The sequence below is a fragment of the Crocodylus siamensis genome, chromosome 8 (assembly GCF_052110815.1).
Source record: "Crocodylus siamensis isolate JL-2025a chromosome 8, ASM5211081v1, whole genome shotgun sequence".
NCBI lineage: Eukaryota > Metazoa > Chordata > Crocodylia > Crocodylidae > Crocodylus > Crocodylus siamensis.
This window is the reverse complement of record NC_143402.1, coordinates 77,711,506-77,724,593: the sequence shown is the minus strand read 5'-3', so window position 1 is coordinate 77,724,593 and position 13,088 is coordinate 77,711,506. Positions and strand designations below refer to the sequence as shown.

Sequence of the window (13,088 nt, the reverse complement as noted above, 5' to 3'; positions counted from 1 at the left end):
TTCTTCCCTGGTGCGGTGCAACCTGCGTGAAGTAGTAGGGTTGGAGTGTCGTAGGTCCGGGAAACAAATGAGAGCACAAAATTTTCTGTGTTGCCTGTTTTTGGGCCAGCTGCATATTTGGAAGAGCTGTTTGGATGCCTTTTGAGTCTTGGATGTTCTACCTGAGGTCTGAGAGAGCCCTGCACATGGCCTCTAAATAGCAGAGAGACTCCTTGCAATGCAAGTAGTCTTCTTGCAGGGAGGCAGCAGCTCCCAAGCTGTTCTTCTGGTGCTGGGAAACTCCCCAGTTTCGACGTTCCTCTCCAGATGTGCCGATTCAGCTGTCATTATTGTAGCAGCTGGATAGTACACAGTCTTTGAGGCATTTATGCTAAGAAACCCCCCCAGGTGAGATCGGATAGGGCTGTTAATAGCATTTGACAGCTGGGGAACTGCCGGAGGAGGAGACCAAGGACGTCTGTCACCGAGCAGGGACTCGAACCCATATCTCTTAAGGCCCGAGTCAGCACCGTAACCACTGGACCATCCTTCTCATAAAGCCATGGACTGCGAGTCCCAAGGGATGCACTGGCAAGCTCATTCCTTTATTGTGCATGGCTTCTGCTTTAGGATGGCTTTCGCTTGGCTCTGTCTCTACACATGGAAGCAAAGCTCTCTTCTTGTCACACTGCGTCCCTAGAGAAATGCCTCGGCATAAAGCAGCCGTTGTCAGGCAGCCGTGATGAACCGCGCTTATGACTTACAAGTCTTCCTATGAAAAATGAGTCGGCTCCTCAGCGCCGGCCCCATCACTCCCAGCGACATGGCTTTTTATTGTTTTGACGCCCAAAACTTAATCCACTGATGGAGAAGCAGGCTTGCTCCATCAGTATCTTCCCCTTCCTTGGGCTTTCAAGCGGTTGCTGGTTGCATTGCTTGTTTAAAGCAAAATTAAATGACCTTTTAAAATGCCAGATGATTAATTGGGGCATTTAATAGTCTTCACAGTTCATTGGAACTAGTTTGGAGTGGAGCGTAGAGGAGACCTGCTGGAGTAATTAAAAGACGCGTGCCACAAGCCGGGGAGCGCTGTTTTCGGAGGGTGGCTCGGTCGCTGCATCAGTCCAGGAGACGCAGCGTCCCCTCGCTCAGATGGTTGTTTTTTTGTTTTTTTGTTTTTTTTATGTGACCCATCGTAATTATTGTGGAATTAGTTTCTCTTCTTTTTGGCCTTGTAATTGTCTGTCTAAATTATTGTCACAAATACAGTGTGTGGGAAGAGCGCAGGAGTTAATCTGCCTGGGACTGTAGTCTGTCAGGCCTCAGGAAATGTTATTAAAGCTTCTGATTTAGAGCTCTCCCTCCAGACTAGATGGGCTCTGTTTGTTCTGGACTCCCTTTTCCTCGTGCTTATATCATGCTGGGCTTGACACATGCCATCTTTCCTTCATTGCTCACGACTTCAAGCAGATCTGAGCAATCAAGTAGCCATTTATTGTGTGCCGGGAAAACCAGCCTTCCCAGCACTGCAGTTGCCCGCTTCTGCTTGTCTGAGAGGTGCCGATGGGAATTTTTGGGGTGCTCGGCAGCCTGGTTGCGTTGGAGCGGTGTTGACCTGCACGGTCCTGCTGACACCTGGCTTCAGGCTTCTCCACGTTTGCACAGGGATCGATGAGGTAGGTGACTGGTGGTGAGAGAGCCCGGGGTCGTGTCAAGTAGTTTCTCCCTGCTGTTCAAGCAGAAAGGGGAGGCCGCAGAGCACCTGCTCTATGTGACACCCTTCACGGTGGCTTACCATTTCTAGCAAGTGCAAGGGAAAGTCCCTAGGATTTGAGTCTGGCTTAGGTCTGAATCCGATGGTGCTGCCCCCTCACGTCACCTGATGGGAGACACATTTGTTCTGGCAAGAGGTTTATACCAGTGCTTGGAGTTGCAAGGGAATTTGCAAGTGCCCCTATGCCTCAGGGAGGCACGAGTTCCTCTGGGCAGTTTATGCCTCGGGTACGTATTGAGGAAGCTTCAAATATGGGACGTGCAATGGTTGAGATATAAGCAAGGCTTCAGCACAACCCCCTGTTGCCATTCTCCCAAAGTAGAGTTCCCCACAGTGAGTTGGGTCATTAGTGTGTCAGTGTGTGTGCATGTGCACCCACCGCCCACCCTATCAGCTTTATTCAGTACTGCTCCATGTGAGGTGCAGTGTGAAACCCCAGGACAAGTGATTTCTAATCCTCTTCCAAGGAAAACCCGTTGCGGATGTGTCTGGTGCTGCATTGCCCCTCCAGTGCCAGCTTGCTCCACACTAACGAAGGCCGGCAAGGACCAGTCGCAGGCTACTGCATGGCTATGCTTGAGTGATGCATCTTGGAGAACTGCTTCGCTTGTGCCTATCAACTCACCTCCCTTGTTACAGGAGTGCATACGTGGGCGAGCGTGACGGCGCTTACGGGATTTGCAGGTGCCGATCTCAATACACCTCTGCTGTGCTTGCGTGGGGTAGGGGCCGGTTTTCAAGCTGGCTTCAGGTCCCATGTCCCCAAACATTTCCTTCTGGGGCTTTGGCTGGTGTAAGTTTGCATAGCTCCATTAAAGCCAGCAGAGCTGTGCTGGTTTATAGCAGCCAGGAGCCCATCAATGTGCGCCAGCCACGCGGCCTTCCAGGACGTTCGCATGTGTTAGCAGGCCCTCCGGACATTTGCCGCAACGAAGCTACATACGTGAATGCCAACCGAGACCTCCTCATCCATAGAGATTTAAAGAACCTCCCAGCTTGCTGCTTGGTCTCCCAGAAAACTGTACGGACATGTGTACAAGCCCTTGTAGGACAGGCCAGTGCAGCAGCTTGAAGGAAAGCCTGGGATGAAACCCCCGTTCAGAGCAAACATCTGATTTTTGACTCAACGATAAAGCCTCCTGGTTTTGACCTTCCGCAAAAAAACATGGAAGGTCCTAAATCGGATCCGAGCTGGGCACGACTGCTGCAGTTGCTCGGTGCACAGATGGTGCATTAGGAGTTTGCAGAACATGACTGTGGCAGCCCCTGGTCACACTAGGGACCACCGAACAGCGCTCTGCCCGCTATACAGATATGACGGTGACATTGCAGAGACGCAGTCCCTTTCCTCCGGGCTGGTTAGCTAACCTCAAACTGGACTTATAATTGTTGCTCCAAGTCAGCCATATGAAAGAAGAAGTCCTCCTCCCCAAGATGGAAAAATCTTGGGGAGCGCCTTTTGGAGTGACCTGAGAGTGCATGGAAAGGGCTCGGGCCGGCTCCTCTCCCGTGACCGCCTTTTCCCCTCGCAGGGTGAGCTGCACGTTCCCCGCACGTCGCAGGATGCAGTCGCAGGGCTGTTCTGCCTCTTAGACATGTTAGACACTAGTCCAGCTTTCTCCTCCTTTTGGCTTCCCTACCATGTGCTGCTTTTCTCTGTGCTGCGAGCCCTTTGAGGATGGTGGTCCACTTCCTCCATTTGGCCATCGACGGGGTTTCTCTTCTGGAGAACCAAGCACCGGGTCCCCGTAGGAGTTGGGTCGCTCTCGGAAATGCCCAGCAGCGCCAGGGGATGGCATCCTTACTGGGGCTGTTGGGAAGAACGATTTTTCTTTCCCGGCCCCAGGGATCTATTAGAGGCAGCGTTTTTACTTGGGAGCAAAAGAAAAAGAGGCCTGCTTATGGGGATGTAATAACTTTTATTGGCTGCTCTCCCAGGGAAACTTGTCCCTTAGTGATCTAATTCACTGGAGCTCTCAGTAAATGTCTGGTTAAACCAATTTGTACCTCGCTCTGCGGAGTGATGCTTTTTTCCCTCTGAATAAAGGCCTGCATTCGTAGGATGAACGGTTGCCAGTCTAGCCAGGAGCTTTGCTCAGCAAGCCGGTTCAAACCTGCCTCCTGCTTGTGGCTCCTGAGCTGTTATCGTATAATCATAGAAATTAGGGTGGGGAGGGACCTCGGGAGGGCTAGATCATGAGCTGCTAAAGCTGCCGACCGGCCCTGGGCTGGAGGGAAAAGGGGGAGAAGCTGCTCTCGAGACGATGCTCAGGATGCGCAGTCCAGCAAGGTTGCTCGAGGAGACTGTGCTGATGGCAGCCGGGTGGAAGGGGATGAGAGCAGAGAATTAGACTGAGGATTTTCTTCCCATCGGCTCCACCTGGAACAGGTGGGTGAGTCTCTGTCGGCCGGCAACCCCGGAAAAAACACTTCTTCCTAAGCCCGTGGAAGCAAACGCTGAGTGGGTCAAGGCACCTCGCTGCCTCGGTGATGGCCACCCGCTGCTCCCAAAGCACCTTCGGGAGAGGTGGATGTGTGCAAGGAGCACCCGTGTCTTCTGTGTCCCTGTCTCAGCTTCTGGTCATTGGAGGTTTTGGGTCCTGTTGTCAGAAGTGGTTTAGGTGCACTGGTTTTTAACAGGACTTAGGAACTGGGGGCAGGGTGCGGGTTTCCCTGAGACGAGATGCTTGAACCCCGCCTTTAGCTGTCAGATTCGCACAGGGGTTGTATGGTCCAGCAGGGAGGGACTGGACTGGGTTTTGAAAGGCTAGTGTCCTGTTTGCTCTGCCACTGGCCTGCTCGGGGACCTCCATCACATCACTTTGTCTCTCCATGCTTCTGTTTCCTGCCACATCCTTTCCCCCTGGGGTGAAAGCTCCTGGGGACAGGGGAGCTCTGGGTGTGCAGACTCTGCCCTGGGGCTTCGCAGCTCTCACTGGAGGTCTGGAGTCACTGCCTTAATGCCTCACAATAATGCCGTCTATGCAAACCCCGCTTAGAAGTATAGCAAAGTGGGGCTGGAAGGGACCTTTGGAGGTCATCTAGCCCCCTTCCCTCCACCATCCCAAAAAAGAGCGTGCAAAGCCATCCGGCTAGATGTGGGGCGGCTAGTTGCCAGCCTTCTCGGGTGATGGCTCACAAAGCAGGATGTTGATCCTGATGGGGATGGATGGCAATGTGATGGGATGGGACAAATAAGATTTGCTGTGATTGGTGCATTGACCACTTACGGGGGACGAAAGGAGCCAGCTCAGGTTGCGGCTAGGGAAATTGTGGTGAGATATTAGAAAAAACCTTCTCATGGGGAGGGTAGTAAAGCACTGGGACAGGCTTCCCAGACGTGATGGACTCTCCATCCTTGGAGGTTTTGAAGACCTGGCTTGACAAAGGAGGATGGGGTTGGGGCTGGTCCTGCTTGGAGCAGGGGGTTGGACTAGATGGGACCTCCCTCCCAGCCCTTGTTTTCTACGATTCAGTCATGCAGGGGGTGTGAGGGTTGACCCTGAAACTTTTCAGACTAGGTTACACAAACACTTATCTGGGATGGTGTAGGGGTGGCTGGACTAGATGACCTCCTGGGGACCCTGTTGGGCCTACTTCTCGATGGGTCAGTGCTTCTTGCACCATCCAGACTGTGTTACTAGGAAGGGAGTCCTGGGTTTTTTCCCAGGTAGGATGCTGCAGGATTGTTTTACGGGAGAGTTTGCTGGTGGCTCTTACGCCTGGGTAATAAAAGTAGCACTGGTTTATGGTGGCGGCTCTGTCAGTAGCGCTGATGGCACGGCACGGCACAGCACTAAATTCTGCGGGCGATGTTGTACGAGAGCCCGTAGCGGCCGCTTCCAGAGGAGCTACTGGCTCTTCTGCCCTTGAAATCTGTTCTGGTTTCAACATCTTGCTGGGACTCTCGTGCACAAAAATAACTGCCCTCCCGCCCAGCTCTACAGGTCTTCCTGTCCAAGTCTCTCCTGCACCAGGCATTTTGAAGTGTACCAACCCCCGCAGCTATTTCACTTAACTCCAATTAGCGGAATGAGCTCATTAATATGGACCGAGTTTCCTCTTCCCTTCCTAATGCTTTTTTAACCCACTGACACATCTCAATTAAGGGGCCCACGCAGGGTGCAGATTGGAGTGACTCAGAGCAATTGCAGTGGGACTAAATTGGGTGCTTGGCTGAAGGTCACCAATATTTTTGAAACCGCTGAAGTTGCGCGCGCGCCGGCAAGGTCGCGATGGCTCCCTCTTGGCAGCAAGCCTCTGAAATCTCTCCTGGTTGCCTTTATTGAGGTATAAAAAGACTTGGGTAGCGCACAGAAAAGCTGCTGACGGCACTCGGCAGGGGTGGGCACTGGGACTAGCGGGACAAGGCTTTTTATCATTGCCAACTTGGAGACAAATGCATCTCAGTTTCAGAAATACGTTGCTTGCTTGACTCTGACTACAACGCTGCTGCAGAGACCACGAACAGGCGTCTTTTCTGCTTTATCCCTGTCTTTGGTTCACAGTCTCCGACGTGTTCTGCCTTCGTTTCCTTCTCGTGCTGACGAGGTGCAGTGGAGGGGCAATGGCCTTTCAGTGCTTGAAGATTTGTCTGCGCCCAATGGCCTCAAAGCCTCTGCTGTTGCTTGCAAGACTTTTCATAACGTGAAGTTTATTAGGCTCCCTGGTAGATGGCAGATTTCTGCTCCGGGGGGCTAGCAACTTCCACGAGAGTCCTCACAAATGGTAGAAGAGGTGGGGAAAAGGGTCTGGGTGCCCAAAACAAGGTCCCATCATAATTTTATGTTGGTCACGAAGTCGTGGAAGCTGCAGTAGACTGGTCCCTCAAATTCCTCTGCTCCCACCAGATTAGTTAGTGATGCTGTGACCGTGACTTCCTGCCCGAAGGGTTGGGAAGAGGATCCATGCTGCGGAGGACATGTCGGGGTGCTCCTGAAAAGCCTCCTGCATGGCATTTGATATTGCTGTTTTTGACAGAGAAGGGAGCTGGAAAGGAGCGTTTCTAAACTGCTGAAGTTTTGGGCCGACTTGCCTAGCCATTTGTATGCTAGTCGCTGCAGAATATCCACCCAGTTCAAATCGTGTTTCTTGACCTTTGCTGGCTGCAGCTGCCTGTGCTTGTGCTGCTCCTGTTGGCATCCATCACGGGAGCCCTTACACAGATCTCCTGCAATAGGGCTGTTCTCTTTTACTTGGCTTTCAACTCTTTTTTTATTGAGGTGGGTGAAAGCTATGGGATTGATCGATTGATTGTTAGAAACTCTCCAGCATACCAAGCTATCTGCTTGCCCTCCAATGCCATCAATAGGAAGAAGAGAGCATCGTTGCCTCCATGTTTGAGGGCTGTAGGATAGGGTCTGGACAGGAGCTATTGACTTGCTTCCTTTCAGAGCCAACAAGCAGGCTCTAGGGCACAACTGACACTCGTTTCCTGTTTGCTTCTTGGTGGCATATAGGGCTGTGATGTGTGTGCATGGAAAAGAGGAAGGGTCTTACTCTTCCTGGAAGGCAGACTTGAGGCTGTGGCTGGCTGGCAAATGGGGTCCCCTACCACTGAGAAGTCTTTGACTTTCCAACATAGCATTTACAACTGAAATGTATAATATCCCCCCAAACCCAATAGGGGAGTATTGCTGAGGTGGTTTCTGGGAGAAGCAGTTTGGTTTGCTGATGTCCACATGCTCCTCTGGGCTCTGGACTGCCTACCCAGGCCGTCTCTCGTATGACGTGTCTATGGAAGGAAGCACTGATGGCAAGCCTGGGCTGTAGAAGAGGAACATTGCAGGAAACATTTCATTGAAAACCCACTTTTCCAGTCAAAATCTCTTTTTCCTCAACAATGTTGATCCTGCTACGGGGGGTTGATGTAGGAGGAGCTCAAAAAGCTCGTGGTTTTAAACGTTCTTTTAAAATGAGATGAAAGGGACCGGAGCTGTAGGCTGCTCCAGATTATTTCTGAGGTGCCACAGGTAAAAGTCTTGGTCTTTCTGTGGGGTGCAGTGTAGGGGAGGATGGGTGCAGTCACAATACCAAGTCCTAAACCAGCCATTCAGACTAATGCAACTCCAAGGTGGTTATTCAGGGAGCTGCTCACAGACTGGCCAGGATATTCCATCATCACTGCGGCCAGCTTCATGGTGAAGCCAGGTGAAACAATCCTAGTTACAGATGTGATTAAAAACCAACCGGGGCTTGGGTAGTCTGTAATCTACTTCTCTCTGCAATGCCACTGTTTGGACCTTGCGTCACTCCTCTGGTTTGGTGGTTGTGGAGCTGCCGTGCTGCTCTTGGGATGTCTTTGAAGCCCGGTGGCACTGAACTTTTCATGCTGGTACAGGATGAAGCTAGAGCTGCAACTCCTGTGCTAAGTCACTGTTGCTTGGAGCAAAGAATTTAAGTTGTCAATGCACTAAATAAAGCTGCAATTGTCCTCCGTCCTCCTGACTTTGTTGTTTCTCTCCCTTAACATCTCATCATTTTCCCTTGATTATCTCTTTGTGTCTGGTTTTGGTTTTTTTTTCATAGCAACGGTTTTTGTGATTATGCAGTGCGCTCTCAAAAATGCACAGACCCTATTTTAGGCATATGACTTCGGTGACATCCAGCACATGGAAAGCTCCAGGAAAAAAATGTATTAAAATAGTGGGGAAGATAGTGGCTTAGCTTAGTTAGCAAATGCCTCATGGCTTGCGTTGCAATGCATCTCCTCTGCCAACCTTTCTTTAGCTTTGCTGGCATGCACTGCCTTGAGGCCCTGTTCCTGGCATCGGATCCTTGAGTCCACGCAAATCCAATTTCAGGGTCCTCGCTTGATAGTTTTTGGGCTTTTTTGCTCCAAATTTAGTCCCTCTTTTAACAAAAACAAGCAAACAGATAATGCTTTCGATACAACTGCTGTGCTACCTTCATCAACAGTGATTTCCTTATTTGAAAGATGATTAAACCTGTGGACGCCGAGCGTACGGCCAGTGTGGTGTGGTTGGAAAACTAGCTCCAGTTATCCCAACTTCCGGCATTTCTGATTTTGGGTCCTCATGCTCAAAGGGATCCTGCTGTCTTATATGGACATGGTTTTCTGATTGATTGCATTAGTTATGGGGAGGACAGAACAGGCTGCTTGCTCGCCAGGAGAATTCACTTAGATTTACTGGCTGGGAAGTGCAGGATGCTGCATGCAGTTGATTTCATTTTCTCTATGGAGAAAAACTGCTTCTCAAGCCGTGGCACTCGTGAAATTTCCCATCCCATGCACCAGCCACCAAACTTCTGCAACAACCCCTTTTTTCCCGATTCAGCCACTTGCTGCCTGTGGTGTGGGAGACTCCTCTCTGTTCCTCTGTGGTCAGAAGATCGGGGAGATCCCGAGCAGGACAGCTATGTGGCATATCACTAAGAACGAAAACCCCTTCTCAAAGACGAGAGCTTCATCAGTGCATGTCGTAATTGCTGGGTTAATGGAGGTGAAAGCACCCTGATTAAACTGCAGTAGAAAGAGGATAGCAAATATGTGATTAGTATTAATAACACCCGTCAGAATATATTATGCAAATAAAGGGAGAATAGATGATTTAGTTATTCATCTTTAACCTTTATTTCTTTTAAAGTGACCTTACCCACCGGGTTTCTCATTACCAGCTCTGGCGGCTCAGCATATGTTTGCTTATTCTACAGCTTTCTCAATCCAGGAGCCTAAATCGGGTTGCAGCTCTATAGTTGCTGGGATGCACAAATGCACCCCTGCGACTTTTATCCCTTTACCACCCCTTTTTGCTTTTTTAGGGTCCCTCTTTAGTTCTTTGGCCACCTGCCACTCTTAAGCACCTGGCCATCAGTTTGCCTCTAGGCACAAACCCTCCTGGAGCACCCAGAACCCATGGCTGCTGGAAGAGAAGGGGCAGGTTTTCGGGAGGGGGCTGCATAACTCTGATGTCTAACAGTCCAGCCTTTCCTGGTTTCCACCCTGTTGTTTTTAGAGGCAGCCTCTTAGCTTTTTTTTTTTTTTTCCCCCATCTTGAAACTTTCTTTGCACCAAACTTTTGTCATAAGCAGCAGGTCGGATTGAAGGAGGAGCCCGATGGAGCTGCTCGGTCTGCCGCAGGGACCCGATTCCAGCCCGTTTGTGGGGCGTGCGGAGGGCAGCAGTGACATCTGGTGGCCTCTGGATTTCATCATGGCTGCGAATCTCGGAGGCTCGTTGGCGTGCCCCAGGCTCCCGGCAGAGGTGTCCTGTCCTGCTGCCTTCCAGCCTCGAGGCAGCAGCCTCCAATGAAGCATCGTAACGTTCTGACGTGCTGGAAGAGTCTGGTGCAAATTTGGCACTGTCCAGGATGTTGAGGGTGACCGGCTTGATCAAGGATGAGTGTCCTTTTGGGACAGAGTTATTATTACTTGTAGTGCCCCAGTCTGGGGTCGGGTCTCCTTGTCCTAGGAGAGGTGCAAACAGGCATTCTGCTGATTCTGCATTTTTTTCAGGCCTCTGGGCGCCTTGAAAGGCAAAGACCCCCATACACAAAGAAGGGTGATAGCACCTGAAAGCTTGCAAATGACTTTTTAGACCAACTCAGTTAGTCTAATAAAAGATATCACATCTAACCCAAAGAGCTGCTTTGAAAGGTAGTGTCACCCATGGGGGCTTCTCCCCTGGAAATGCTGCTGTGCCATGCTGTTGTTTCACTCTCCGCTCCGTTGATTCCCAAGCAAATAGGTGCAAGTTTGCAATTTATTTCCCAGGACTGCTGACTCGTCTGAATTGAAGAAAGCGTCTTTGTTTGTACCTGCCTAACCTCCACTGATGTCAGGACAGATGCGCCTGCTGAACTTAAAGCACATGCTTATATTCCCATGTCAGCTGGGACCTCACATGGGGAGCTCCAAGCTAGCAAACTGAGAGCCTTAATGGACTTGAATGTGTTGCTTAGCTGGGACTAGCTCTCATCAGCCTGTTTTTGCTTGTTTCCCATGTGCCTTGCAAGCAGATGTGATGGAAGATGAGCTAGATTTGAACCCAGTTCCTGCCGTGCCTTTCCAGACCTCCACGTTTTCAGGTGTTTTCCAGCGCTAACAGCAGTAAACACCCTCTGCCAGCAAAATAAGGTGCTGTGCATCAGTTTTTGGAAAGCTGCTAGGGGTGGAATGGCTTTGCTTGCTATCCTATACTGCACTTGTTTTGTGTGTGTGGTCTTCCTCTAAAAATATCCCGCGCTTAATGGGTTTGGTGGTTTCTATTAGAAACACTCCCCCTCTCTTTTAACCAAGCTAAATAAGCCAGGTTGCGTAGCGCGAGATGGTGGGGTGTATTTGCTGGAGCATGGCAACACAGTTCACATGTTCATGTTTCTAAAATCCTTGTTTCTATCCCTTTTCTCCTACCAGCTCCCCGCTTTTGTACCAAGTTCAGCCAGTGCCAAAGCTACTGAAAATCGCATTAGATTTGTGTAGGAGGGACGGAATAAAAATTCAGTTTCCTACAAGCTTAGCCAAAGTCTTAACCTAACGTGCGTCTTTGTGATTGTTTGAATCCTAAGCTCTGGGATGTGGGTTCATGGGTGGGTGGGTGTGTTTTTGGGGGAATCCAAAAGACTTTTTTATTTGTTTGTTTTTTGCTTGAAACCAATTTTTTTTGCATGGAATCAAATGCCAGCGCTGAAAACAGATGGGCTTTAAAAATGTGCAGATTACAAGGCTGTCTGTGAGGATCAGGTAGAGAGACTGCTGAGAGAGGGAGAAAATCAAGCTCTTAAATGTCTCTCTGATTCATTTCAGGGTGTCAACGGACCTCCCAACACGGCCTTGGCGGTGAGCTACGATGCAGGAGCGGTGAAAGAGAAGTACGACCGCGAGCCGACTCCTCGCTGGGACTATGAGAACGAGCTGTCCATCCGGATAGGTAGAACCGGGCTTCATTCAGGCAAGCATCCTGCCATATACCAGCAGCTGAGTTAGACAAATTGTATTCAAAGGGTGCACGGATCTTCACAAACTCACTTGCAGTTTTAATCCGCTTTACCATTGCATCCGTGTCTGCGCACACCCTCTCCCCCCGCCTCTCTTTCCCTGTCCTGCTGGGATTTGGCATCTAGCCCAAGAGTCATTGCTTCTGTTTCTCCTTCCGTTCTCAAAACGACTTGCCTGGCTGTTGCTGGGGGCGTGAGTTAGTTACTAATTATTAATGATTAGACATTTCATTCACTGGTGAAAATGGAATGAACTTAACCCTGCAGCAAAGCTCTTCTCGGCTGGGAGGGAGTGGGTGCCGGGGCCGCTCCTCCCTCTCGCCACGGTGAAACCTGAGTGTCCCGTTATCGTTCTGGCCGTGATTAGCGATTGCATTTGTGATCCTTTATTTTGGGCCATAATAGCACTTATAGCTGCTAAGGTCTGGACTGAAATATCTTGCTTGGGTTTATCTGTTTCTTTTTAACAGCTCTTAAAAGGTTCACAGGAACTTTTTATGAACCTGTTGAAGCTTCCCAGTTTTAGGGTTTGAGGGGCCCCGTAACCGAAGCATAGTGGTGCCACCATATGAGATCTAGGACTTGGAAGAACTTGATTCTTCTAAGAGGATTCACGAAGGGTGACGTGGTGAATGGCAGTGAATAATGGTTTCATTCGTCTTCCACTTGAGACGACCGGAAGAGCATCTGGAACAATAGACCCCAGCCCGCCCCGTGAAAGGGTGTGAGGGTTGATCGGGTGAGAAAGTGGCCCCTTCTTTGCACAGAGAATAGCAGCAGCCTCTTGAGTTGGGCTATGTTCTTGTGTGCAGTTGCGTTTTTTCCTAAGAAACAGTTTGACCCCAGAGTGTTTTTAACTCTTTTTAAAGTGTCAAGCTGGGGTTTTCAAAAGAGGCAAAGGGATTCAGGTGCCCAGAGCCCATGAATCTCACGGTGCCTAATGTCTCTAGGCTTCTTTAACAGGGCCAGTCTTGATCTCCAGTTTTAACCCCTTGCTTGGTAATGCAGTCTCTGCTCGTTTAAGCATTGAACCTCGGAGCTGTTTTACATCCTGGTCACAGCCGAATTTTGCAGTCTTAAAACAACAGGCATTTTTCATTAAATTGGCTGCTCAGTTTGCTGTGTGCATCTGCTCTTGGCTGTAAACAAAAACCATGCAAGTGGTTTTGAGAACGGAAACTTTCCATTCTGCTCTTTTAGTTTTTTCTCCCTGGGGAAATTTCTTGAAAGGACTATGACAAATGAAAACCTTTTTCTTGTCTTTGGGGATATTTTTTTCCCCCCCCTTGCTGGGATGAACTCAGTATTTTCACAAGATGCAGTGCGGTTGCCAAAATGACTGATCACAACTGGAGATGGAGAGTACCATATTAATTAGC

The 13,088-nt window shown here is 49.9% G+C and overlaps 1 protein-coding gene across 3 annotated transcripts in view; it reads left to right on the top strand.

Moving 5' to 3' along the window:
- SLC39A11 (solute carrier family 39 member 11) overlaps positions 1–13,088 on the top strand; it is a 319,790-nt gene that overhangs the window by 45,611 nt on the left and 261,091 nt on the right. For 2 of the 3 annotated variants that reach the window (XM_090061271.1, XM_090061272.1), the window contains exon 6: positions 11,519–11,663. In XM_090061271.1, the coding sequence (XP_089917397.1) occupies positions 11,519–11,663 (145 nt within the window). The remainder of the gene's footprint in view (positions 1–11,518; positions 11,664–13,088) is intronic. The other variant, XM_090061273.1, reaches the window with a different exon arrangement.